General features: G+C 30.7%; 3 protein-coding genes across 6 annotated transcripts in view; 2 read left to right on the top strand and 1 right to left on the bottom strand.

The window, feature by feature from the left end:
• Window positions 1-20,290, bottom strand: part of LOC130628625 (uncharacterized) — a 26,081-nt gene extending 5,791 nt beyond the window's left edge. Inside the window, exons 1-7 of the mRNA XM_057441606.1 lie at window positions 20,141-20,290; window positions 19,675-19,758; window positions 19,416-19,427; window positions 19,217-19,273; window positions 18,681-18,746; window positions 18,250-18,336; window positions 17,325-17,372 (exon numbers count right to left, since the gene is read on the bottom strand). Of these exons, the coding sequence (XP_057297589.1) occupies window positions 17,325-17,372; window positions 18,250-18,336; window positions 18,681-18,746; window positions 19,217-19,273; window positions 19,416-19,427; window positions 19,675-19,758; window positions 20,141-20,290 (504 nt within the window). The remainder of the gene's footprint in view (window positions 1-17,324; window positions 17,373-18,249; window positions 18,337-18,680; window positions 18,747-19,216; window positions 19,274-19,415; window positions 19,428-19,674; window positions 19,759-20,140) is intronic.
• Window positions 4,646-20,446, top strand: LOC130629168 (uncharacterized). 2 transcript variants are annotated; one of them, XM_057442288.1, is made up of 12 exons: window positions 4,646-4,780; window positions 7,357-7,448; window positions 8,069-8,380; window positions 9,504-9,649; window positions 10,126-10,285; window positions 10,651-10,989; window positions 13,130-13,269; window positions 13,987-14,128; window positions 15,466-15,510; window positions 16,788-16,887; window positions 16,968-16,992; window positions 18,834-20,446. In XM_057442288.1, the coding sequence occupies exons 2-12, from the start codon at window positions 7,373-7,375 to the stop codon at window positions 18,879-18,881; spliced, it is 1,533 nt and encodes a 510-aa protein (XP_057298271.1). In that variant the 5' UTR covers window positions 4,646-4,780; window positions 7,357-7,372; the 3' UTR covers window positions 18,882-20,446. The 2 variants fall into 2 exon arrangements, with proteins under 2 accessions (XP_057298271.1, XP_057298270.1); XM_057442287.1 differs by lacking the exon at window positions 4,646-4,780 and adding an exon at window positions 4,968-5,184.
• LOC130629171 (uncharacterized) lies at window positions 17,001-25,774 on the top strand. 3 transcript variants are annotated; one of them, XM_057442293.1, is made up of 8 exons: window positions 17,001-17,645; window positions 20,855-20,958; window positions 22,060-22,377; window positions 22,774-22,913; window positions 23,265-23,415; window positions 23,966-24,048; window positions 24,217-24,403; window positions 24,604-25,774. In XM_057442293.1, the coding sequence occupies exons 2-8, from the start codon at window positions 20,898-20,900 to the stop codon at window positions 24,681-24,683; spliced, it is 1,020 nt and encodes a 339-aa protein (XP_057298276.1). In that variant the 5' UTR covers window positions 17,001-17,645; window positions 20,855-20,897; the 3' UTR covers window positions 24,684-25,774. The 3 variants fall into 3 exon arrangements, with proteins under 3 accessions (XP_057298276.1, XP_057298275.1, XP_057298274.1); XM_057442292.1 differs by lacking the exon at window positions 17,001-17,645 and having other exon boundaries at window positions 20,588-20,958; XM_057442291.1 differs by lacking the exons at window positions 17,001-17,645; window positions 20,855-20,958 and having other exon boundaries at window positions 21,254-22,377.

Here is a 25,774-nt window from a genome sequence, read left to right as displayed (position 1 = left end):
TATAATATATACAATAAAAAACTAAAAGCGGTCTTGCTCAAACAAACCCACTTACACATATTTTCATGAAGACCAAAGACACTTGCGCTCAAAGATCTTATTTTGAGAAGAATTATTTTAACCCCTTAAGTCCGCCTTCAAGGAACCCATTTTTTCATAAATAATAATTCCATTATAAAAATTTTAAGAGGAACTAAGGAAAGAAAAAAAATTGAAGCACGTTATGTTAATAAAGAAACAGCGTATTACCTTTTCAAGGGATATATCGTTCTAAATAAATTGGATTTATTACTTTAATTGATGTCGTTCCGGTGTTTATTAAATTTTAATAGTTTAAGGCAGGGGTTTAATAGGAGGGGGCTAAATAAAAGAAGGGGGTTAAAAAAGGAATTACTGTTTGTTTGTTCTTATTTTCTGAATAAATAATTTCATTACCACCTATGAATCGCTACAACAGATAACATCTTTCTCTTTGCTATATTGGACCCTTTCCTTCCAATTTGACGACCATCATCTAGATTTAAAAATTTTACGTGTTTTTTGGTATTAAACAAACGCGTTTAAAGATTCTTATTTTAAATTTCTTGACTTATGGATAAACAAAACGTGTACGGCAGCACTAGTTTAACCTGTAAGGCACCGAAGCTGACCAGCCTGGTTCATCAGGACGGCGATAGAATTATGTTCTTATCGCTATCCCGGATGTCTAAAAAGATATAAGATGCCCTGGGGACGAGATTACAGGCTGTCAAGTTTACATTTCCAGGCACATCTTATTTAATTGAGATATGCCATGTCTGGATTAAAAACCCGTTAAATAAACCTGTTGGATCGCTAAGTAAAGTCGTTGAAAGTGGTTGTTAGAAGAACGTTTTCATGCAGTCCTTTCCACGTGTGACGAATATTGCTGGATTGCACAATGGAAAACGAAATTAAGCACTACTTGAAACTGTGTTGTAAACAAATTTGGTGTATGAAAGCACTTAAAACACAATTCTTGAAATTCGGCCAGTTTTTCTAGGGGATCTTCCTTCACAATGTCACACCGTAGAACAAGTAGGTGCAGTAATGTATTTAAATGCAGCTTTTATCAGAGATGAGCAAGTTCTCTTTCTCATGTGAATCTGAATTAATTCAAATTTTGTGATTACATACTTTGATAAATGCCCAGACTATCTGAAACGCCTGTCTTTTAATAAACCCGCCCCTCAAAATAATAAAAAATGATTAAACGTCCGTTCTCTAATAAACACCCCATTTTTTATGTCAAGAATGGGCGTTTGTTAGAGTTTTCTTCTTTCAAACAATTTACAGGAAATTAAGAGAAGGATTGATTTTTACTGTATATTTCAGCTAATTAAATTGATAAAAAAAAGAAAACATCATAATCTTTCTGTTAATGCATTCACAAGGCACAAACTTGTTTTCTTATTATTATTTCTTTGTCCATTTATTTGTGATGACTTATATTCAAATTTCTTAGCTATCAAATCAACGCCCAGTCTTTATTTGACGTGCGTCAAATAAAGACTGGGCGTTGATCTAAAATACTTCAATAAACGCCTCCTAAAAATCTTGAAAATAAAGAAACGTCGGGGCGTTTAGTACAGCATTCACGGTATATATCTTTTTTAAGTCTCGTGATGCTGATAACACACCACACCAACATCTCCCGGGACCGTGCAAAAAAAAGGGTCTAGGGGAGATTAGTGTACACAAATTTTTAGCGCCTTTAGTAGCTTTGAAGCTCAAGCTGTGAAGAGTTGTTGTTATTTTTTGTTGCAGCTTTCATTTTTTTAAGTTAAAAGTTTGCCATAGAAATGGTTAATAAAATGAATGTGGATGAGTTAAAGATGTTCCCTAGGCTTTAATAATGTCGATTCCCTAGTTCATACTGTGAACGTAATAAAACTAATAAGATTTTTATTCCAGGTGAAAAAGCAACTTTGATGTCGACAAACAAATCGCAATTTTTGCAACATTACCACTGAAAATAAGTTTACAAATGAAAACGTGAACAGAAAACAAACATAGCAATGATAAATATTTACGATATTTTTTTCACTATATTAATCTTTTTTAGCCTCACGTTATATCACGTTACAAGTAAGTAAATATAAAAGCTGAACAAAGGCTGTAGTCACTCAATAACAGTTTGTTAGATCTTCGTTAAGGTATACCGCCTTAAGTCAAGACAGTGAACAAGTTTGTCGATTATTACAGAGTCGGGCTTATAAACCCTATATAAAGAGGGAGGAAGGGAGGGAGGGAGGAGCCGAAAGTAATAAATGTGAATCTGCCAATCAATGCCGCAAAAGAAATAAGATTTTCGCAATCTCATTTCCAGAAAAAAACATAGAAACTTAAAAACGAGGTTGTTCATTACAGTAGCAGCAGCAAGATGCAAGACAAAGAAGAAAATCGGATCTGTTAAAGTACCATGCATTTGGCGACTTGTCCTGTAAACTTTTCCGATGACCTAGTTTGCGGTTCTAGTACAAATTGCAGTGTCTGTTACATCGTATCGAACTCATTCCTTTTAACTCTGTCAGGAAGCAAACGCCATGGACCAGCAAGGAAAGTTGCGCACAAAAATTTTTTTTATTATTATTATTATTATTATTGCACAATTAAAGCACGTCGTAACTCTGCAGGGTAATAAAATAAAATAATTGAAAGATAAGAGATCCTTAGACAAGAGGAATTAATAAGTCAGCGCTAGAAAGGTCAGCATAAAGACGCTTACGTTTCTGATGCGTTTAAAAGAAATGTTGTTTTAACACTCCAGAGTTCTTGAGTACAATATCATGTGTAAAACTACAGAAACAATAAAATACATTCTATAACCTCGCAACAGGATTCTACTTTAATTGTTGTGGTTAGAAATCGTAACACGAAGTTTGTTTTTCTTTCTTTCGATGTAGTATGAGTTTCCTTCAGACTGATGCCATTTTTGTGTGCGTGACATTTACATATACGTATTTACATATATACATATAAAAAACGCACATGAAAGAAGTCTATAATAATGGTGTTATAATCAAGAACATTCATTGTAGTTAGGCTACGTAAAGTTGTCGCCAGTCGTCATTGCAAACCTTATTTGCAATGACGACTATCTAAATAACAAATAACGGACATTCATTCTCGTCCTCAGAGCTCTTTAAGATAAACCTCAAAGTTTATCTCAAAGAACTCTGGGAATAAGAATGACGGTTACTCAATGTTTTATTAACTTCTTTCTCAGGCCTATTAGCTTTTCAGCAGGAGTGCGCTTTCTTAAATTCTAAAAGGTACTCTTTTTAAACCTCCTTGGTACTAGGGTAAAGCTTGACATTTTACAGCAATGCTAACAAGGTGACACGCCGGTGTGCGTAATTTTATTAATATTAAAAATAACAAATCATAACTTATGTTTATCTTAAAACCATACATTATTTTTTTGTAAATTTATTTGCTTGACGCGCATCCGCTGTCCGACGATTCTTTATCTAATAAACGGAATACACGACTGTTCGAACAGTGCCGTAACCACTGTGGGCGGAAGAGGAGGGGGACGGCCAAAAATAAAAAAATGTTTTTTCCATAAATAATTTTTGAATAATCTCTTTCTGAGAAACATACCATTTTCATGACACGCTACAAGACCGTTATTGGCAAATTTATTTTGAAGACTTTCGATATAATAATCAGTTGTATCAAGCCAAGATTATCAACCTCCTTTCCAGGGTCTTGTGGCCCCTGATCAATTACTACGGAGTGTCCAACAGTATCAACAAGGCAAAATGCCCTGGGAACGAGCCGGCACGATTATAAGATTTACGTCGATGTTCGCAACGTTTATCTCAAACAAATCAAAGGGTAAAGCTGGAATGAGCTCTTACAATCGGTTTAATGCTTCGACTAAAACACAACCTGACCTAACCCCTACCATTGCCATATCACTTAGTTACGACCCCAAGATTCTCTATTGTAGACCTCATCTCGTTTTTCTCCAGGGTCTAGTTGCCCCTGAGCCGTTATTACAGATCAACAAAGCAAAATGTCCAGGGAACGAGGTAGCAAATGTTTGAATCTCTCTTAATTAATTTTGCTTACTTAAGTCGTAAAGAATGCAAAGTTTATTCCCATAATGCCCGCTACAAATGCTATAAACGAAAGATCTTTTTCTGATTTAAATAGAGAAAACCCATGAACAAAACGGATTCTCGTCTAAACAATTTGCCGGTTGTCACTTCAGTCGAAAAACTTGACTTGACGCTGATTGGTAGGGAACTCAAATTTTCGGACAATTAGTTATAGAAGGTTAAAATTCAGAGGGAAAAATTTCACTTTACGGCACAAACTATGATGAGACCTCCTTAGATATTCAAAACTCTAGGCCCTCTCAAAATGAAAATTGTGGTCACACGGCTCTGCGAAAAAAGAAGGAAAGAATATTTAATAAAGTTATGTCGTAACAAAATATTCCGATATTTAAAAAGGAATATACAGCGCGATGAATAAACGTTAAATTAAACAAGTTCTAAGCTTCCCTGCTGCCTTGCTTTCTCTCGTTTACTTAACCATTTTTGATTTGAATTATTAATTTTCCCCGGGGCTCAAAAACGGGGCCTGCGCACGAAAAATAAAATTAAAATGGGTTAGATAATCACAACGGTGGAGAATTTCATGTTTTGACTGAACCCTTTGAGGCGTCAAAAAAATCTTCTTGCTTGTCATACATGTCAAGACATGCATGGCTTAAAAGAAGCACGTGATTTGTAAAAACGAAAGCATGGTAAGTACATTTAAAATAAAATAAACAAAGGGAAAATAGTCAAATGTTTTTTATTGTGATGTCGGCGCTTTCTCGAGTTTGAACGCAAGGAGCAGGAAGATAAAAAGATATAGCTAATAGAAGACAAACACTAGCTAGCTATATTTTTATTTTGCTACAGTTTCGAACATTTGTTCAATGAAAACAATGGTTCATTAGTGGGTTGGCCTAAAAGTTTGATTCTGCCCTAGCTTAGGTGGTTGTGGATTGCTATAATAGGCCTAAAATTTATGTTTTAGATTTATTATGTGGCTTCTTTAGTTTTTTTTGAAATAGTCTAACTAGAGCCACCACCCTCTTCAGGCAAGCCAGTATTCCTAGAAACTCATTGAAATGGAAAACACTCCTGGAAAAGTACAAAAAAGGTAAAACCTTTTGAAACATAATTTTTCCTAGCATACAATAGTGTGGAAATGTTACCTCCATTTCTGCGCGCGCAGGATGAACAAGACACTATGATTGAGTGTATAGTGTGTTGTTCTGCCCAATCTTGGAACGCGCCCGTCTTAAGACTGGCCAGGCAAATCTTCTGACAGTGACAAATGGGTGGCCAGTCTTAAGATCTATGGACGTACATGCCCAATGTTAGAACAATTGTGGAAGACAAACAGAACAATAAAATTTTTAGAATTTACCTCTTAATAGAAACTTTAAATTGAAACTTTTCTTGGAAAATCAAAAGGCCAAAAATTAATATATACCATGTATTTTATGTATAAAAAATTGAAACTACTCAACCATTTTAGCATAGTCTATAAGGTTTTTCTTCTATAGACTATGATATTAGCTAGCTGGCTAAACATCTCATCCAATGAAATTAACAGCTAGCTAACTAATAATATGGTTGAATACAATTTTTCTGATTCATCATAAATATAAACATTTTATTTTTAAAATTTAGCCACTACTACAAGCTGTATATAAATGCTAAATGTATAACATGTGCTCTACCAGCTATCAAGCTAGCTAGCCGCGATTTTCACTCTACTGTGTCAAAAAAATGGCCAGGTCAATATCGTAGCTTAATGTCTTTTTCCCATAGCAAATCTGAGTTAGATTGCATTAGTTTTAAGGTCTTTCTCAGTCTACCTCTGGTAGCCCCAGGAAAAATACAGTATATGTATTCACTATATAACACCTTTTCCTGCAAGTTAAAAGCCCTTTTATCTTTTGTTTATTGTAATTACTTTAAAAATCTTGTTAGAGTTATGTTGCAAATGATTTAACAAAAGCAATAAAACAATACAATAATTATTTTCTCATAACTGCGAGTTTTATTGTGAATCTTGTAGAAAATAAAATCACATTAGGTCTTAGCACGAAGTAATAAAATTTAACAACTGGTTAATTATATATGCGAAAGAATACTATAAATCATGCTATATCTTTAAGACTTATTTTAAGGTGCCACATTAGCCTTCTGTGGTCTCGTTTTGACAATTTTCAAACAAGCTATGGTGCCATGTTATTATCCAATTATCCAAAACGGTAGTAGGCTAGCCTACTACCGTTTTGGATAATTTTTAAGCAACCTTTGCTGCTGTTTTTGTTAACAGTCTCGTATTGACAGTTTTCAAGCAAACTACGGAGATGTATTAACCTCTGTGACCAGTTTCGACAATTTTAAGTGCTTTACAGCAACTTTTTAGCATTATATGGTCTCTTTTCGGTAGTTTTTAAACTAACTACGGTGTTTTAGTGCAGTAAAAGTTCATGTTCAGCAAAACAGAAAGTATATGTCATGCGTCTTAATTTTTAAATTCCTGATGTGAGTCTTTTGTCATTGGCGTCATGATTATTTATGCAAGTTACAAATAACAAAATAGATCATTTTGAAGCAATGTAATATTTCATAAACTGCATATATAGGCCCTATATTTTAACTCACAAAATTTAATTGCAAACTGACTTGGGATCTTCACCTTTATAGTATTTATGCATTGATAAAGTTTGCATGCACATCCCTTAATAACAAGTCTAAAATTACTGATCACAGAAAATGCCAATTTACTTAAATATGACATCATAATTTATGCAGCAGAATTAAATCTGAAATTCTTTAAATGTGAATATCTGGAAAACAAAAAAAGCTTTTTAAAAAAATTAAAAATAATTTACCAGCTTTTTCAGCTCTATATAATAATATATATCTAACATCCTTTTATACCACGGTTCCCTTCAAGTTTAATGGAGTAAGAAACTTGTATCTATTAAAAAAGGATATCCCTTGAAGTTAGTGATGCTAACTACGTTTTAATAAAGTAAAACAAAATTCAGATAGCTAAAACATAAGATTAGTGGAAATAAATGTCTTTTTTTAATTATTTCTCAAAAAGGTCAATCAAAGTCACTTTGTCACTCTGCAGCTCATAGGTTTTAGACCAAGTAAACCATGTTGAAAATGCATTCCACAATGCATTATGGAATAGTCCACTCCATGGTTCATAAATTTGTTATTGTTATGAGCTGTTATGCACATGTTGCTGCCAAAAATTTACAAAAATAATCCTGTAATAAATCTTCTTTATTTTATTTAGGGTTACATTAAAAAATATGTGGTATTGGATAATCTCGCTGTTTTTGCTAAGTTATTATGCAACAGAAGCTAAAAGTGACTTTGGACAAAATGGTATGTTTGATACAAAAAAAACAACACATTATCTATATAATAATACGAAAATTCTGTGTCTATGACTTTTGCAAAGTGGATTATATTTTCACAATTTTCTTTGACACAGTCCATATAATATCACCTAAAAATTGTTCCGAATTGCATTGCACTTTTAAGTTTAAGGCTAAATAATCTAAAAATTAGGTGGAAATAACTAATGTTATCGTCTGCATCGGTATAACTAGGGACCACCTGGGACAAAAATCAGACCAATTTCCAAAACCTGAATCAACCTACCTGTTTCGGAATAGACAGGGTTAATGACGTCATAAACAAACCTTTAAACCTCTAAAAAATATCTCTACAACCGTTCATCAAAAGGACATGATTGTCTGGATCAGCGTTTCAATGGAAGCAACTGTGAATGAAACTTCTAAATTGGCGGTTCCTTTGTAGACATGAGCAAAATTTTGAAATCCCAATATCTCCTTAAGTCACTGTTCATAAATAGGATAAGATTAACTCTTCAAAAGTGGGAGGTAAGCTTTAAACCTGTAGTTTCTCTAAAAGTCCTGTGTAATTACTTTTTAGTGACTTGATAAATGTTCTAAATTTTACCACTTCTATTGTAATTTCAGGATCTTTACAGTTGATGACAATTGGTTGTGATATTGTGGATGATTTCATTTACATAAAGGCTGTCTACTTAAAAATTAAAAATGATAGCGAGGTTTTCATGCAATATATGGATAAGACTAAAAACAGTACATGGCAAAAATTTGAAAACTGCACTAAAAAGGTTACGCTTTTAACCAGTTCTATTAAATGCAAAACCATGAGCATATTTGACAACAAAACATACCGCATCCAGTTGCTAAATGGAAATTGGTCCAGCTTGAATTTATCTGATCCCTTCATGCCAAAAACATACCGTCGCCAATGTATTTCAGGTAAGCTACTACAAAGCTGTCGAATGTGTTTATTTAACAGAAACATTTTTATTTTCAATTTTGTGTACACCGTATACTCAATTTATCCACAGATGAAGAAGTGTAGATGTTTCGAGTCTTCATTTAATCAGGAATTTACTTTGGATTTTTCAAATTTATTTCCTTGTGAGATTATGATAGCCACTTACTTGGTACATTTTTTTATTGCAGATTTAATTTTAAGGTTCATATAAACAGGTCGTTTTGTAAGGCCTTAGGTGTGTGTAGAAATTTTTAGTGATTCAAAGTAGTCATCTTATATAATAATATATACGGAGTGTTTGTGATGGTCATAATGGATATCGTCATTTTCCTTTGATGTCGCTGAAATATTCTTTGAAGAAAAAAGTATGTTTCAAATGTTAAGTTTTAAGACGTTACGGCACGACATCAATGACACTACTTTAACGTCAATATCCTGTATTAAATTGAAAAAACCATTACAGTGCACTTAAAAATTTGAGGCCAACTAACTTGGAAACAAGGTGGTGACGTCAATGATTTTTCACTTCATGGGTAACTAGGGACCACCTATTGATGACGTCATCAAAAAACCTTTAAACCCTAAAATCTCTGCAACTGTTTCTCAAAATTACATGATCCTATACATTTTTTTGATCAGAGTCTCAAGATCTATATGATGAAGGCAACAGGTATATAAATTCCCTAAAAAAAAAATTTAGGTACTTTCTGGAAACTTTGTTGACGTCAGCACAATTTTCCAAGCCTTTTATCTCATGAACTGTTTATTAAGAGCACATCATATACATTTTCTTGATCAGCATTTTAAGCTCTATACAATAGAGGCAACATGAAAAGGTTGTAATTTTTTGGTGGATGAATTGCTTATGTCATCAAAATTCAAATGACGCTTCTTTTTTTTAATTTTTATCCTGCCTCAGTGGATTTTTCCACGGGCTTTATTGACTAGTCTAATATTAATAACAGCAAGTATGTTTTCCATTTTTTTATCAAACAACACAAATGTGTTATTTCTTTCTAAACAAAAAAATCTAACTACTCCTCATGTCAGACCCTTTACCCTATAAAATAATGCATATTTAGCAAATGTAAAATTTTTTAGGTCAACCAAAGGTGGTTGATGTGCGGAAGTTAAAGTCAACATCTTCCTCTATAATAGTGCAAGCAAAAGTTTCTCAAAATGCTTATTACAAGAAACCAACGAAGGCAAGTCTGAAGGTTTACAAATCGCCTGAACTAGTTAAAGAGGTAAAACTTTTAAAATAAATAAAAAATGGATTAAAATATATTACAAACCAGTCGTCAAGTCTAAACGTTTTTCTTTGTCCCAGAAATTCAAGGGACCAAATTTTTTTTAATGTGAAAGGCAGACTTTCTTGTCTTAGAATTACCTTATATTTTACTACAAAAAAACGTCTGTAACCATGTTGCTTGCCTAATGCTTTTAAATAACAGAATATTTGCCATCAAAGAATACACGTTTTCCACCTGTCGACCCCTTTAAAACTTGATTTTTATTTACCTGAAATTATAAGTACAAGTTGTATAAGTTGTAGAAAGAGAAAAAATCATTCAGAATCTTTTTGTCTAAAAATTTGTTTGAAATATCTTTAATTCACTTGAAAATCCTGGTAAATAATATGTAATGCAATAATATGTATTGCATAATATGTATATTATAAAAAACTGGTCCTGATGCATTCCTTTTTTTTGTATTATATTAGTATCCATGTAAGTTAGTCAACAAATCAGCAACATGTGTTGCAGATGGTTTACTCTCATCTACCCTGTATAAGCTATGTGTCACTATGAAAATGAAATATTATCAATCCTATACTACCTGCATTAAAGCAAAGACTGAGAATTCTTCATCTAAAGAAAACAGTGAGTTTTATTTCTTTTAGTTTTCAGTTGGGACAAACCTGACAGTGTTTAATTTCTGAACCATCATCTTTGCAATTATTCTGTGAAGAAAATGTTGTGCTGTAATAAAATAACAGTTAACAAGGGGTCAAAGAGGTTTTCTTCTCTGCAGTCAGCAAGTTTTTGTGGGCTGACTTTACATTTGTAATTTTTAACAGTAATGTGTTAAAAATCAGAACAGAACATAGAAATTCAGTTTAAAGAAAAAGTCCCATTAATTTATCAATTCCTCAGTGCATAAAATAATATGTATACACAGACTATTAATTCATTTATAACAACAATGAAGTATTTTCTACTGCTTGAATATTTATTGACTATATTAGAAACCGAAACAAAACTAAAAGAGGATGACATTTCAGTAAAGAATGTCACATGTAAAAATCAACACGGTTACATCTACCTTAAAGTACTCTTTGCAATGAACAAAACATTTGACATCGAAAAAGTAAAGTTGCGTTATCGTGGGCTGTATGGTATGGTTGGCAAATGGAAAACATGCAAAGAATGTGATGTTGAACCAGTTAAATCCCTATACATGCTTACATGCAAGACGGTAAAAGTGATGGATTACAACACCTACACTTTTAAACTGCAGTACAAAGAATTAACTGCTAATGCAGTGACCTTGATGCCTTTGGTTTACAGCAAGTACTGTAAAAGCAGTAAGTAAAAATACCTGCTTCATTTCATGTGGACTAGCCTATATTTTGGTGTGAATTATTTTCATTATTTCTAATATTGTGACTATATATACAAAATCCAATTTTGCTTTATGTTGCTAGAATTGCTGCTAGAATTTTTTACTGCTATTTTTTAACTATGAATGAAAATAACTGTGCACCTTAATAAGGAGATAATTATCTGGATGGACATATTTTTAGAAACTATTTTTTTTTTTTTTTGAATTCGTTTGGATGAATTTTAAACATCAATATTTCACTAAAATTTATAAAGTATTGTGATTTGCAGTATTTTCTTCAAGTATTTTTTGACAAAACAAAACTTATTACAGTATAAGAAGTTTAAAATATCAATATGATTGTTTTCCTTTGCTTTAGCTCGCCATATGCATGCTTTTGCTGTTTCAACCTAGCATGGCTCGGCAAAGTGAAGTAATATTTAAGTCATCACATACTATTCTTAAATCTACCTTCGAAAAGGAGGAACCAAAAATTATTAATTATGGAAGCTGTAAAAGCTTTATTAAAGAAGATTTTCAGAGAATAATGTAGATAAATGGGAAAACTTTCAAGAAACCTTTGTAAATATATTGAACAAACACGTTCTAAGAAAGAAAAAGGTCATACAAGGAAACCAAAAGCCCCATTTCAATGAAAATCTTCGTAAGGCGATAATGAAACGTTCTATGCTAAGACGACTGGCGATTAAACTGAAAAGCCAGAAGAAGTATCCATCTACAAAAGACACCGAAACTACATCACTAAACTTAACAAAAAAATTAAAACGGAATTTATGAATAAACTCCACATTAAGAAACATACAAAACCTTTTTGGGTAGTATGCAAACCTTATTTTTAAATAAGCATGCAGCTGGAAACAGCAGCAATATTATTTTAATTGAACAAGGAAACATAATGACTAAATCAAATGATATTGCATACTTTGGAAATATTCTTTAAAATTATACAACTGGCCTGGTGAAAACTTCGAGATGACCTTGACATATTAGATAATTAACAAATTTAAATTTCATCTAAGCAACTTGACCATTAAACAAAACACAATAATTAATGGAATCTTTACTGTTAAAAAAGTAACATTAGATCACATTAAAAGGACTATTAAAAACTTACTTACAAACAAAGCTTCTACTGGGGAAATTCCCTGCTCATCACACGATCTCCTGATCGCAAAGTTTGCTGCTTACGGTATCAGCACAAATAGTCTAAAATTACTTTTAAAGAGTGAATGGCTTGAGATTATTTGTGGTGTTCCCCAAGGTTCCATTTTAGGACCACTTCTATTTAACATCTTTATTAATGACTTGTTTTTTATTATTGCAGAAACAGAGGTATGTAATTTTGCCGACAATACATTGTATGCATGTGGTTTGAAGTTGGCTACTGTACTAAACTCATTAACTGTTGATACACAAAATATGCTATATTGGTTTAAAATCAACTCACTAAAAGCTAACCAAATTTCAATTTATAATACTAGGTAAAAAAACAAGAGATAAAATCACTCTACCACTAGCAATAGAGGTGTTTAAAAGCATTAAGAATCTAAACCCTGAATTCATGTGGTGCCCTTCTTTGACTTTACCTAAAGCTAAAACCACTACGTATGGTACAAATTCCATCTTGTATCAAAGTTGTTGGATATTAAATTAAAAATAGTTCAACCATTGAAGAGTTCACGATTAAATTGGCCTGCCAGGATTCTATTTCATGTAATTGTAAATAATGTAAAAAAAAAATAATAAAAAAAAGTGTAAAAATACGAATTGTAAACTTTAATTTATTTTTGCCCAGAATGTTATTTTTCATTTTTATTATTATTATTTGTTACGTTAGTTGGTTTTTATTAGCGAAAAGTATCTTGTATATTTGATCAACGTTAAATAAAGTAACATTATATAATATGAACTGAGCCAACCCAACTAATTAACCTGTCCTGGATTGAGAAAAACTATAATGTCAACTACTTTTTAAATAGTGATCTACCATTACACCAAGGTCATTAATTTTATCATTTTAAGCATGCATTTAACCATGTAAGTATATAGAGAGTCTTGCATACTTTATACATAATAAAGATATATACAACTCATATTTGTAGATCATCAATTTGATTTGGTAAAAATTGCTTCTTCTAAAGTATCTATCACTGTGAAGGCGGAGAACATTACTGCAGGCTCTGCAATATATTACTTCACATCAAAGGCAACAGCATACCAGAAGGGGAAACTTGTTTCTTCTGTAAGTGTTTTAATATTTTTTTTTCTCAAATAGACTCTAAAGCCTAAAAATATTCTTAAAAGATATTATTAGAAGTAAAGAGATGTCATTTATTTCATGAACACAAGCCATGTTTTTTTTATTTTTGGCATGTCAAACACTTTTTTTACAAACATCAAACAAACAAAAAAAGGCATGATAAAAAGGACTTGAGTGAACATAAAACAATAAAAAAACAGTCAAGAATGATAAATTTTTAAACCAAGCATACTTTTTGAATACCTTCTTTGCTCAACTTTTGCATCAAGGGAGCAAACAATCAATAATAATCCTAACTTATATAGGTTGTCCCTTAATCTGTACACAAACACCCTTAAACCTTAGTGTGATAAAAATGAATGTTGAAATGTTTCCCAATATTACTATAGTTCTATATTGCATTATCATAACATCCTGACAAGGTTTATCTTCACCAGATATATTATTTTGTTAATCAGTTTCTTTTGTCTTTTTATGCACTCTTGCCATTTTAACAAATGCATTAAGAACCAAAAATTTTTACATGATTTTTAAAATGTGTGCAGCCAAATTTTGGACGAAATAAATGAAGAATATGTATCTTATTTGAAAAATTGATTTTAAACTTTAGGTTAGAATTTAATTGCTTAATCGTTTGCTATAGAGGGAGATAAGATGCTTTTAGGCTACTCAAATTAGACTACTACTCTTAATATTTAGGCTCCCTGTGAAATGATTTCATCATCAGAAGTAACCTGTACAGTAAAACGGTTGGAAAAATGTGAAGCATATTATGTATGTGTTACGATGGTGAATATGCTTGGTACTAAAAGTTCTTCCTGCATAAATGCAACCACCAAAGGTTTGTATGGTCACTTTATTACTTCACTTAGCATTGATTCATGACATTTTTACACGTCTAATTTCCAGCAAAGCCTCGGCATAACAAATACTTTTGACAACCTAATTATATTGTTGAGGGGGGAGGGGGAGCATCAGAAAATTTCAAAATTTTTTCCACACATTTCAATTTATTACCACCTCCTTTTTCCTGCAATATTAAATAGAATCCACCTTACCCCTTCTTATTAAAAGTTCTAAAGATTATGCAGATTGAAAAGAATTTTTGGAGAAATAGGAAATTAAAGAAATTGACATCTATTTTTCACATACGAAAAAGTCAGGATTAGTAATTGCATGAAGTTCAAAGGACGTTTTATTGTACATTTAGAATAGAAAAATTCAAATTATCACATGTAATTAATGATTCACCCCATGAATCATATGTCTGGAAGGGTTAATTTCCAGACGCATATACCATGGGGTTGATCATAAATTATGTGTCTAAATGACCCGTAATCCTTGGGATGGATAATAGATATAAGGCCGCTTTTGTATGGACCCACCTGTAAAAAGTGAAAGTTGTTTTAATTTATAACATCTAGAGATTTTTGTCTTTCACATACTTCAAACTGCTTGTAAATAGCATTTTTAGAAGTCACGTTTTTATAATTTATATTTCATGAGAGTATCTGGCGTTTAAAAGTTTATAATGATATGGATGATATCTTAAAGGCTATCCTTGATGAATGAGATATAGAAGAGGGTGCAACTGCTATTGATTCTTCTTTTTTAAAAGTATATTTGACTTTTTATTTGAAACAGCTCTATTTTAATTTGTGCTGAAGGTTTTGAATTAAGTTTTTCCCCCTAGTTTTTCATTTTATTTAATTTTTCTCATCTCATGCATATATCAAAACAGAAATCCAAACCAACTAAAATTGAACTTTTAGCTTTAAAGTCAAAAATTTTATGTTTCTTTAAAACTTCACTACTTGGAAAAATCTTTTTAGTTTTTTTATTACAATTTCAGAAAGATAACTCTATAAGAAGAAAAAAACGAGAACTGACTTTTAAAAACTCAACTAATGGTTCAATAGTTAAAAAAAATTTGAATTACCCTTCCCCTTAATAACCGTTCCGCCTACAAAAAATGCACAAAAATTAGATTGCATACAATTATGAAAAAACGAAAAATTGAGATTTTTAACATGTCTAAGGGCTATATTTTTGCTTTGGTGAATATTTATGAAAGAATGACACTAAAAAACATGTCACATCAATTCTTTTTATGTAATTACAAAACTATTAACTAGTGCTATTATTAAGTTGAAGTAATACTTTTTGTTGCAATTACAGGATGTCCTACAACAAAAGTTGGCAAAGGTAATGCTAAAGATAAAAGTAAGTATTCCTAAGGATTGATTCATATAGTCACTGTAATTATTATTCGCAAGTTATAATTTTCAGAATATACATGTAAAATTTTAATGAGATTGTAGTTACATTACAATTCCTGTATTATTCTTACATTTAGTATGTAATTTAACAAATATCAGGTTGACACGGAGGCGTAGTTTATACAAATTCATGATAAGCATTATAACATACATAAACAGTAGGAAGAAGAATAAACGTGTAGCTTTTATCACTATTATGTGATTTTAATAAAACGAAACGACCAATATAAAATAAACTTTGGACTGAAAAATAAAAATTTCTGAATGTAGTTCCCTTTTTAAGTTGTAAAATTAGTTTTATCTTTGAAGCTTTTTAGATTGTCACAGTTTGTCATTCGAGTTTCCATGTCATGAAAGGAACTAAACAAAATAGGCGCAATAAACTTTTGTTTATGTATCCAAGGGTCCAAAACTTACAGAATGATCCCCTTAATGAAATAAAGTTGTGTTGTATGTTTCAAACTTTAAGTCTAATCCTAACGAATGTTATTATATTTTCCCTGATTATAAGGATTTCATAGAGATTTTTAGGGGTAGTTTTGAGTAATAGCCAATATCAAAGGCTTTGAAAGGTATGGGACGTATAATTTGGCATGTAGGTGTTTAATAGTAAAATACTAAAATTCAGTAAGTATTATGGCCATGTAGCTTGGCAAAAAAGATTTAAAAAACCCTGGAAATCCCTTCAGTAACAATCTATCGCAATTTCATCGCTATTTTGTTGCTTTAAGTGTTAGAAAATACACATATTGTACTAACTTTTTCTTTTAAAACAACTTGGATCCGTTTTCTACTCTTACACTTTCATTGCACATGTTAGGTACTCAACACCAAGTTCGACTTTCAGGTGCTTAGTAGGCAGGTAGGCTCGATCAAGCATCTACTTAAGGGTCGAAATCCCTGCCATATTTTCAGGCGAGAGAAGAGCACTGTTAAGTACTCAAAACTGTGTAGTGGAGTTTGGGATTTTTCTAGAAAAAAGTCCTAATTAGATAACGCAAAATAAAATTGATTAAAAAACAACAATTGAATCTATATTATAATACTCGTATACGTTTGTTTGTCAGTCGCGCAAAATGGTACCGCAAGTAGCGATGCACACGTAATGCGGTATAAAAAGAACAGGCGAACGCATGGATTTTCCACGAGCCATTGACTAGTTAGTAAAAAGAAGGGTTGTGAAATGTTTTGTTTCGTGATTTGTGTTATTTTACTTTAAAGGCAATCACAGATCAGTAATAATTGGTCTGGTTATCTTTGCTGCTTTGTTAATCAGTACTGTTCTTGTTGTAATTTTTGTACGAAGACACTGGACCAAAAGGTTACTTTTGTTTTTGCATTTGTTGTTGTTGTTTTCAAATAAAAAACGTGTAGTTTTTTAATTATTATTTTATATTACAGAACCCCTCTGCTCAAGTCGTCAAAGGTATGATTCTCTTATTTTAAATATCAATTTTAGGAGCACAGGCTTTCTCAGGAACAAACCTTTATTAACAAAAGATAATCCATAAAATACAACGTGCCGTTCTGGTGATTTCTGTAAGGCAGCCCCAGTAACTACCACGGCCAGTATCAATTCCTTCATGCATTTTTTAGTACAAAATGTAACTGCTAATAGCTACCTCGGCACAGCAAACTGCTAATAAAAAATGCCTTGATATGGTGGCCAAGTTTGTGTCAAAAAAGTTTGGGTAATAGCATAAAGGATCATAATTAATTTTTGAAAAACAAACTTTATACGCATGCAGTCCTACTAACTGGACTTCCAAAGTTGATTGATCTACATGTTGTTTCAAACAAGTTTGTCTGTATTCATCAATAAAAATGGTAAATAAACTATATTAAAATTTTATGTAGAATTTTAGATTTGTTTTAACTTTTAAATTAAAATTTGATTAGCTACATTATGCCACTGTTAAAAACAAGAAAATGTTTTTTGAATATTCTAAGTAAACGTTTTCATGCATAATAATTTTAAGAATTTTGGCTGTCTTGCAGAATTTTTTTACTAATCATTAATTAGAGCTGAATCAGTAGAATAATGGCTAGTATTGTTATTGGAGCTACTTTGAGTATAAGGTAATGTGTGAATTTTTAAGACAACATCTACATAATTAACTGGCTTCTTCCAGTTTTAATTGGTTTTATAGTGTATTATAGACAACTATGACAAACCATTGTGAGAATTTTTCATTTTTATATTAAATTGTTGTACCATTGATATTGTTTACGCGAGGTAAACATTTTAAGTACTATAAAATAAACCTAATAAATCATAAAAAAAGAAATAAAAAATAACCGTCTCTTTTTTTCCTGATATCTTTTTGACAGATATCTTATTTTAAATTTACATGGTTTGGTGTTTCACCATGAGAATAGAGGTTCCTTACAAAGCAGATCACTTACATTTTATCCATTTATCAAAGTTTTTAAACACAATTTCTTGTTTGGCTTGGCTTTATTTCGTTTGTTAAATAGTAACTACATAAGATATTTAGTACATAAAATTAGTATATAAGATATTTGAGCATTTATCCATTTTGTATTAGTAACGTTCTACATTGTGAATTACTTTAAACGTTGTAATAAATCAAGTACATAAATGCAATTATATAAAAATCAAAATTAATACAACCCATTCAATGTTTCAAAGGCAACCAACATTTCTGGAGAAATGCCCCACCCCTAGACTATTTCCACCTAGGATAATTCCTCTTTTGCTTTCAATAAACAAACCATTATCCAGCTTGTTGTTTAATCTATCATAATTCTAACTGACAGCCATTTAACCATTAAATAAATCATACAAAAAGCCTACACGCTAGCCTGTGCAACATTGAGTTTAAATTAAAAAAAAAACACTACATGATTTTTTAAGGTCTGTTATCAATATCTTCTAAAACTTATAAAAGCATTATGTTTTTGTATGGTTTGTATATTCCCTTTAAAAATTGAGCTTGTGCAGAAAAAGAGTAAAATTTAACACTTTAGCTCTCAAAAAACACTACAAACCACAAAAAAAGAGTTTGTACTGAAGCCTTTGGTGAATTAGTGGAAAAACAGTAAGCAGTTATCCCGGGAAGTTGTCTTATCCAATGGGGATTGTCCTAGAACCAATTCTAAGACTCCGTTGAATAGTTTTTTAAAATCTATCCAATACTGGTCTATAAATAATTGTTTCTGTAAAAGGAAGACATGGATGATTTAATTTCACTGCCATCCCCTAAATTACTTTCTCACGTGTATCACTGACATATTTTCCTCTAGAGTAACTACGTACAGTTTGATAAAGAAGACGTGTTATTTAGAAATTGAACAGTGACATATTTGAACACTACAACAAGAACTTGTTACAGAGATATTATATTTTTTATGCTTCCTATAATATGCTTCTTGTTTTTTATTGTTTATGCTAGATTTGTGATTTTACATTTTTTTAGACATTTAAAATTATATACTTTATGCCAGATACAAATATAAATAAATGGTTTATTATTATATATTTTGATACAGAAAATGATTATTTTTTCACACAAAAATGTTTTTTTACATATAAAATAAATTAATGGCTTTATATGTTTTATCATTTTTATAATCAGAATATTAACCCTACAAACATTTAGATCATGATATCTGTTTCTATGTTATACTGTATCAATATAAGTTTGTTTTATTTGGCTGCATTTTCTACTAGAGCTTAGCACATGCTAAATTTGACAAAATTACTGCAGGTTAAGAGATTTCTTGTGCTCAAGTAGACCTTAAGCTCAGCAAAAATGTGGAATTAACGACGTTGTTTTTCTCTCCAGCATCACATAGTAGTCAATGACAAGTATTTTGACCTATTACGTCAACTGTCAGCTAAAATTGAAAAATAACAAAATTTATTAAAAAGTTAAATCAACAAATATGTACAAAACAGCTCGTTTAAATTTTAAATGCCTTAAAGATTATCTTGCTGATCAAACCACGAGATATTTTTGCAAAATTATCAGCACCTTCAATCGTGTCTCTTGTGTTGTGTCAATTTCCCTGCATTTTTGCTTTTTGTATAGCAAGATTAAAATTTGAAAACAATTATTTGTTTACAGCAGCTGTCATTAATTACCTTTTTTAGTTTTATTTTAAGTGTATTAAAATACATTGGAAATTTATTTCTGCCTGAGAGCGAAAAATTTGTGAGCTCTTTCCGCTATAGTGAAAAATGCAGCAAAATGGAAATGAGCCTTGTGTTACATTGTTTCTGAACTGTCACTGTTCGGAAGAGTTATAGTTAATTTTACCATATTGATTTTGAATGGACATTGACGTAAAGCTATATTGATTAAAGTGTAATTTATAAATAATTATTTTTTAAAGAAAATTATATATTGCTTTTTTGGGTCAGCGTTGAATTGTTTATGCATGCAGTGTTCTCTAAAGGTATTTAGTGATTAAATGGCTGTTATTGCCAGAATGACAGCAAATTAACAGGGTGAATACCGATTAAATACTGCTGGGTTTATTATTGAGGTATAGTAAGTAGTTTCCAGGAAAACTTTCGTGAGTATAGAGAAATAAAATTCCTAATTTACTGGTTTTATTTTTTTGAATTCATCCTCAAAAATATTCTTGGCTGACTTATTTTCTCGAATCTTGGTTAAACTCGTGATAATAAGTCCTGTAAAAGTTATGCTATAATGATTTAATCCAGCATTATAGGTTTGTACTATGTCACAACACATCTCATTTCTTCTGTCTGCTTTTTCTTTGACAGTTTTGAGGGGGGAAGTGGCGTTTATAACATTTTTATATTTAATATATCTTATTTCTTATATTTCGTTTTTAATGGTTTTTATATAATTGTTTTATTTTTTTGATAAATGATTTTTATTTCTTAATTTGCACTTCTTTAGTTTTTACAAATCATCACACTTATAAAATTTTATCATTTATAAGATCAAAAATCAAAACTGTTGTAACAGCAAAAATGTGCAACATTTTATTCCTAAACTTTTGCGAAAGGGGAAACATATTATAGTTCTTATTTTCAAGAAGACCTGAATACGGAATAAATAGTAAAAAAGCTACATCACTCACAACTCTATTTGAAGCAAACTTATTCTACTTTTTACACCATACCCAACGAAAGCTCATCCCTTTGATATTTTGCAAATAGGTTAAAGGAAATTTTTTTGCTCAATAATAATTCCACAAAATGTTGGTGAAATTTGCAAATATTTTTTATTACAACATTTGGGATCCTAATTCCAACTATAAGTAAATACTGTTTTGTTAACGTTTCATAGATTGCAAAACTATAAACGCTGGCAAACAAGCATAAAATGAGTGATGATATCCAAGTTGGTCAATATTATAATTATTCTTCCACTGTCAACAGTTTTGTGTCATGGTAAGTCTGCTTAATTTAAAGTAAAAACTCTCTGGGATAGAACTTCTAATAGTGGTAGTAATAAAGTTGTTTAGCTTTGCTTTCATGGTAACCAAGAAAAAAAGATTTGAAATAGAGTTCATAACATTATTTTAATGGAATAATTTTATATAAAATTGAATTACGCGACTTCACGAATTTTTAGACTTTTCACAAAATACTTTCATTTTCACTGTCGCCATTTGCAAAAATAAGTTCTCACGAATTTTTGTCAGTTTCGTCTTTCGATGTTTTAAAACTAAGTCATCTAACTAAGTTCAACAGATTTTTGTATTTGGACATTAGACGTCATTTTTTCTAATCAAAGTCGCTTCTTTTCTTTAATAGGACATCTTTTCATTACTACTTGTACATCTAGGAAGCACTTAGAACACCTGCAGAAACATATAAAATTAATAAATCGTTCTGCTGACAGCCATACCTTTCTAAAAGATACACCAAGTGAAGCTTTTATTAAGTATTTTGATTGTTATTTCACAAGATATTTCTGGTTTCGTTCTTATCAACGAGCTTCTTGAAATCCTAGCAATTGGCCTTGTAGAAAAATATAATCTTGCGAATTTTATCGAAACTTATCCATCCGCAAAATCTTGTAAAATTTTGATTTGCGAATTCATAAATCTAAATTCCTGCGAAAATGTATTCCTATAAATAATTTCATTACAATTAATTTTATAATTTTGCGTTCTAATAAGATTCTGATGGTACCATTTATGCATTCAGTTGCATTCAATTAACTTTTACTTTTTCACCTTTATTACATACGCAGTTTATAAGACGAGGCTGAGATTTTTCAAAATTTAAGCATGTTTGAATGTTTTTTATAAAACAATCTTACCAAGCAATTGTTATGTACTATAATATAAAAGAGAGAGACTTTAGAATTTTTTCATCCGCCTTGTTTAAATGTAGGCGTTTTTCTTGTCTGTGTGTTGTTTAGTCTTGAAATTATAGCGAAAACCTCTAAAACAGATAAAATGACCTTAAAAACCTTACCAGACAAAACAATTGCCAGAAATCTTGGTTCCTGTTACAGTTTAGATCTTGTGTTCTCCTTTTTAGTGGAAATCATTTCAAAAACATGCTCTGTATCAGATGATTATATACTCATGGGTATAAGTTATACAACGCCTCTTCATCGCCGCAATGTTTTTACTAAAATAAAGTTTCAAGAAATCAAACAAAACCGTTGGATTGAAGGGAAAAACTGCAACAACACCTTGTTAAATAGTTCTATATATGTGTCCTGTCAACTCTTCAAAGTTGATCCTGAGGATGTGTTTGATATCCAGTTAGTCCTGCAAAATGATACAGAAATAATTGCGCAAAAAACTGTTTATGCTAGTTTTGATGCAAGTAGATGGTTTTCTTGTTACGCAGGTATGATTGTGTATTATGGCATTCTTCTCAACCCTTGAGTTATGATTTACTGTCCAAAAAATTGCATTAAATATACTTATTAAAATAAATTTCCTGTCATGTGCACACAAAATATTTTTAAAGATACCGTTCGCGAGCATTAAGTATTGCAAATTTATGAATGATTTTATCTTGAAATTGAATTATTTTTTGATCTGAAAAATTAACTTAAATATACACCCATGCTTACGTTAATTCTGAAATGTTTTTGATGAAATTTAAGTTCCTTTTCCCTTCCCCCAATACTTCAAAGTAACTTCCTTTTCCTTCCCCCAATACTTCAGAATAACATCTAAATCAACACCCATCTCTATAATAAAATGCATTTATTTGATTTTATTCCTTTTTTCAATTCAGATCACAACCCAAAGATTATATCAATTTCCTCTTCAAATACTTCTATTGGAATAATATGGAAATACAATACATATGATAGAGTTCAATTTTTGCAGTCTGCTCAGCTACAAATAAAAGAGAATGGGAGCGTTACGCACAAGGTAATAAAGAAGTCCACGACCAATAAAATCTTGACCTAGTCATTGACTCTCTTAAGAAATATAGAAACCTTTGTGATTGAATGACTCTAATCGCGAAATTTAGGTCCCATGAAAATTTGATTTCTCTCAATTGCGAAAGTTGATTCTTGTAAAAAATAAAAAATCGGCCATTTCGTGAAATTCGTGAAGTTTCTATCAAAAATTTCGCCATTGTTTTGCCTTGCGAAACTTTGTTTTGCGAAAGTTTCCACCTTTAGTCAAATTTTTCTTCGATATTGTCTAATGGTTTTTGCCATCAAATATTCCATCTTGGACATAGTGGTTTAGTAATAAGTAATATTCCTATTTTAGGTGGCTTGTAAAGATGCTACTTTATCCCAACAGATAAACTGCCATCTTGGAAATTTAAATCCTTGTTCATACTACAATATATGTATTCTCACTTTCTTTAATGTTGGTTTAAAACAAGAGTATTGTGAAAGTGTGAACACGTCACCACTTGGTTAGTTATTTTCATTCTTTAATATATCTAGAATACTGACTGTGTGCATGTTTGTATCACAAAACACAGTCTAAAATGTAATGTACAGTCTGTGTCTGGAGAAGTCGATTATATTTACTACAATTTTCATTAAGAGACCTTATAAACATCTATAAAATATTCTGTGTTTTATAGAAATTTTTTTAAGTCTTTAGTAGACCAGAAAAAAATCACATGATAAAATGAAATAATTTCATTGGCTAAGAATTTTTCTATTGTATTATAATTTCCCGTGGGGAGTTTTAAGACTACGAAATGTAATTGCTTTGTTATAAATTAATGTACGGGTAAAATCACAAGTAATAAAACCATGTTAATGTTGTTGTCAATAGATGAAATTAAAAACAAACCGATTCGTAATAATAAGCACTTTAAACTTGAAAATTTAGTAGTCACGGCTTGAAACAACTAGTTAGTTATACTAATAGGTTTTGCACATTAAGTATGTACATCTAGCTGGTAATTAAACATTTTGAAAGGTCCCAAAGTGTACATATCCGTTTTCTTGTAGCTATGAATCTTCAATCACCAACACATGTAGTAGGAAAGTGTACCAGAAGTAAAGAAACTGAAATGAAACTAACATGGCATTCAGTAAGGATTTTTTTGTTCTATGAAAAGCATTGTAAGTAAAAGCTTCTATAATGTTTTTTTATCTCTGTTTTTAAATATTGGGAAAAAGATTCCTATAAGTTTAATAAAATTTGTTTATGTTACTTTAAACTTCAATATCTTTATTAAATTACCCTATTCTCATTTCAGGGAAATGTAGAGCTTAAGGATTATTACTTTACCGTTACAGTGAGATCAAATAAAGCAACAATATTATCAAGAAATACAACTAATTTTACTACACATTATAATGTTAACACTAATCATGAGGTGATATTACGCACGTGCAGTATTTGCGAATGTTCGAAAGAAGTTGAAGAGGTCATTTCTTCTTGCGGTGAGTTTTTATAAAGTAACCAGTAACAATTCTAGATTTAAAATGTATCGAGTCTGATCTTACGACAAGCCTGGATGAATTATAGACTCATTAACAAATATTTTTATATAAATATATACACATATTTTAATTGCTTTACACTCTTGTGCATAACAAAAAATATATAAAATAAAGTATCTAAAATAAAAAATTGTTTTTAGACACGACAAACTCAAGTCCATCAGCACCGAACTCCAACTTGCTTCACCTAATATATATTTTACTTCTATTATTAAGTTAATTGATATTATTATATATTTTATATTTTTTTGGTATTTTAATTTTATATTTAGGCAGATATATTTATATATTTATCACAGATTTTTTTTCTTCCTGACTACAATTTTTATGCGCAAGGCAAAGTATTGATATTTTATAAGATCCATTAAAATTATAAATATTTTGACTATTATAATTATTTAACAATGCATTACATACATTTACAAAATCTTAGACATTATTCTGTTAAAAAAAGGAATTCCATTACTGCCATTGTTCTTATTTTCAATCTGTCTTTTTCTTCAGTTGTTTTTATTTTCCTTGTATAAGAAACAGAATAAGGGTACCTACGAGAGTTGCATGACGCTAAAGAGAGTGATGAAAATTAATGGTAAAATAATTAAACATAACACATGATTTTTTTAGGTTAAATTACTATATATATATATTTACAATAAGACTTATTGATTTTTTATTTGATATAGTTGATAATTTATAAATACAAACGTAACGGTCACAAAATCTCCACATTATCTCGTAAAAGTTGACAATATATTTTGACTACAAAAGTATTTTTTCTTTTTATAGGTTACTATTTAATTAATTTTATATATTACAAACACATTTTATTGTATTTCCGTGATATTTTAAGTATTTAGGCATGTTTTTTATTGGTGATGGCTTAGAATATATTTTTATTTTTACAGAAAGAACGGAGAAAAGTATTTATTATGTTTCTTTGGTTATTATTTTTCGTTTATATGGAGCTATATTGAGATAGATATTTAAAGAATATTAGGATATTTTAATACTTTAAGTGCAGAAACTTTTGCGGAAAATTTTATTTGCGAATGGGAAAATTCGCGAAATTTTTGCATGTGGCGAACATAAAATTTCAGCGAATGGGTCATATTAAAATATTTTGCGAACATAAAGTTCAGCGAATCGATGTTCTTGAGAATTTGTCCAAAATTCGCGAAAGTTTCTGCCCGCGAATGTTTTTAAACTTTTAAGTATATACAATAGAGTATATTGTCATATATTCGCCTAAAGGTACAAGACAGCGTAAACGTACATTTTTAACCATACATGAATACTTCTTTTTTTTTAACA

The sequence above is a fragment of the Hydractinia symbiolongicarpus genome, chromosome 15 (genome assembly GCF_029227915.1).
Source record: "Hydractinia symbiolongicarpus strain clone_291-10 chromosome 15, HSymV2.1, whole genome shotgun sequence".
Classification (NCBI taxonomy): domain Eukaryota; kingdom Metazoa; phylum Cnidaria; class Hydrozoa; order Anthoathecata; family Hydractiniidae; genus Hydractinia; species Hydractinia symbiolongicarpus.
The sequence above is the reverse complement of the archived record's forward strand: the minus strand, read 5'-3'. Positions and strand labels throughout refer to the sequence as shown.

Bases quoted from the DNA above. Each gene is read 5' to 3' on its own strand.
- LOC130629171 (XM_057442291.1), top strand. From the start codon at position 21,975: ATGACCTTAAAAACCTTACCAGACAAAACAATTGCCAGAAATCTTGGT. The intron at 22,914-23,264 runs GTAATAAAGAAG...TTCCTATTTTAG, and splicing joins ATGGGAGCGTTACGCACAAG to GTGGCTTGTAAAGATGCTAC. The intron at 24,404-24,603 runs GTGAGTTTTTAT...AATTGTTTTTAG, and splicing joins AGAGGTCATTTCTTCTTGCG to ACACGACAAACTCAAGTCCA.
- LOC130629168 (XM_057442287.1), top strand. From the start codon at position 5,153: ATGGAAAACACTCCTGGAAAAGTACAAAAAAG. The intron at 8,381-9,503 runs GTAAGCTACTAC...AAAATTTTTTAG, and splicing joins CCGTCGCCAATGTATTTCAG to GTCAACCAAAGGTGGTTGAT. The intron at 9,650-10,125 runs GTAAAACTTTTA...GTATTATATTAG, and splicing joins CGCCTGAACTAGTTAAAGAG to TATCCATGTAAGTTAGTCAA.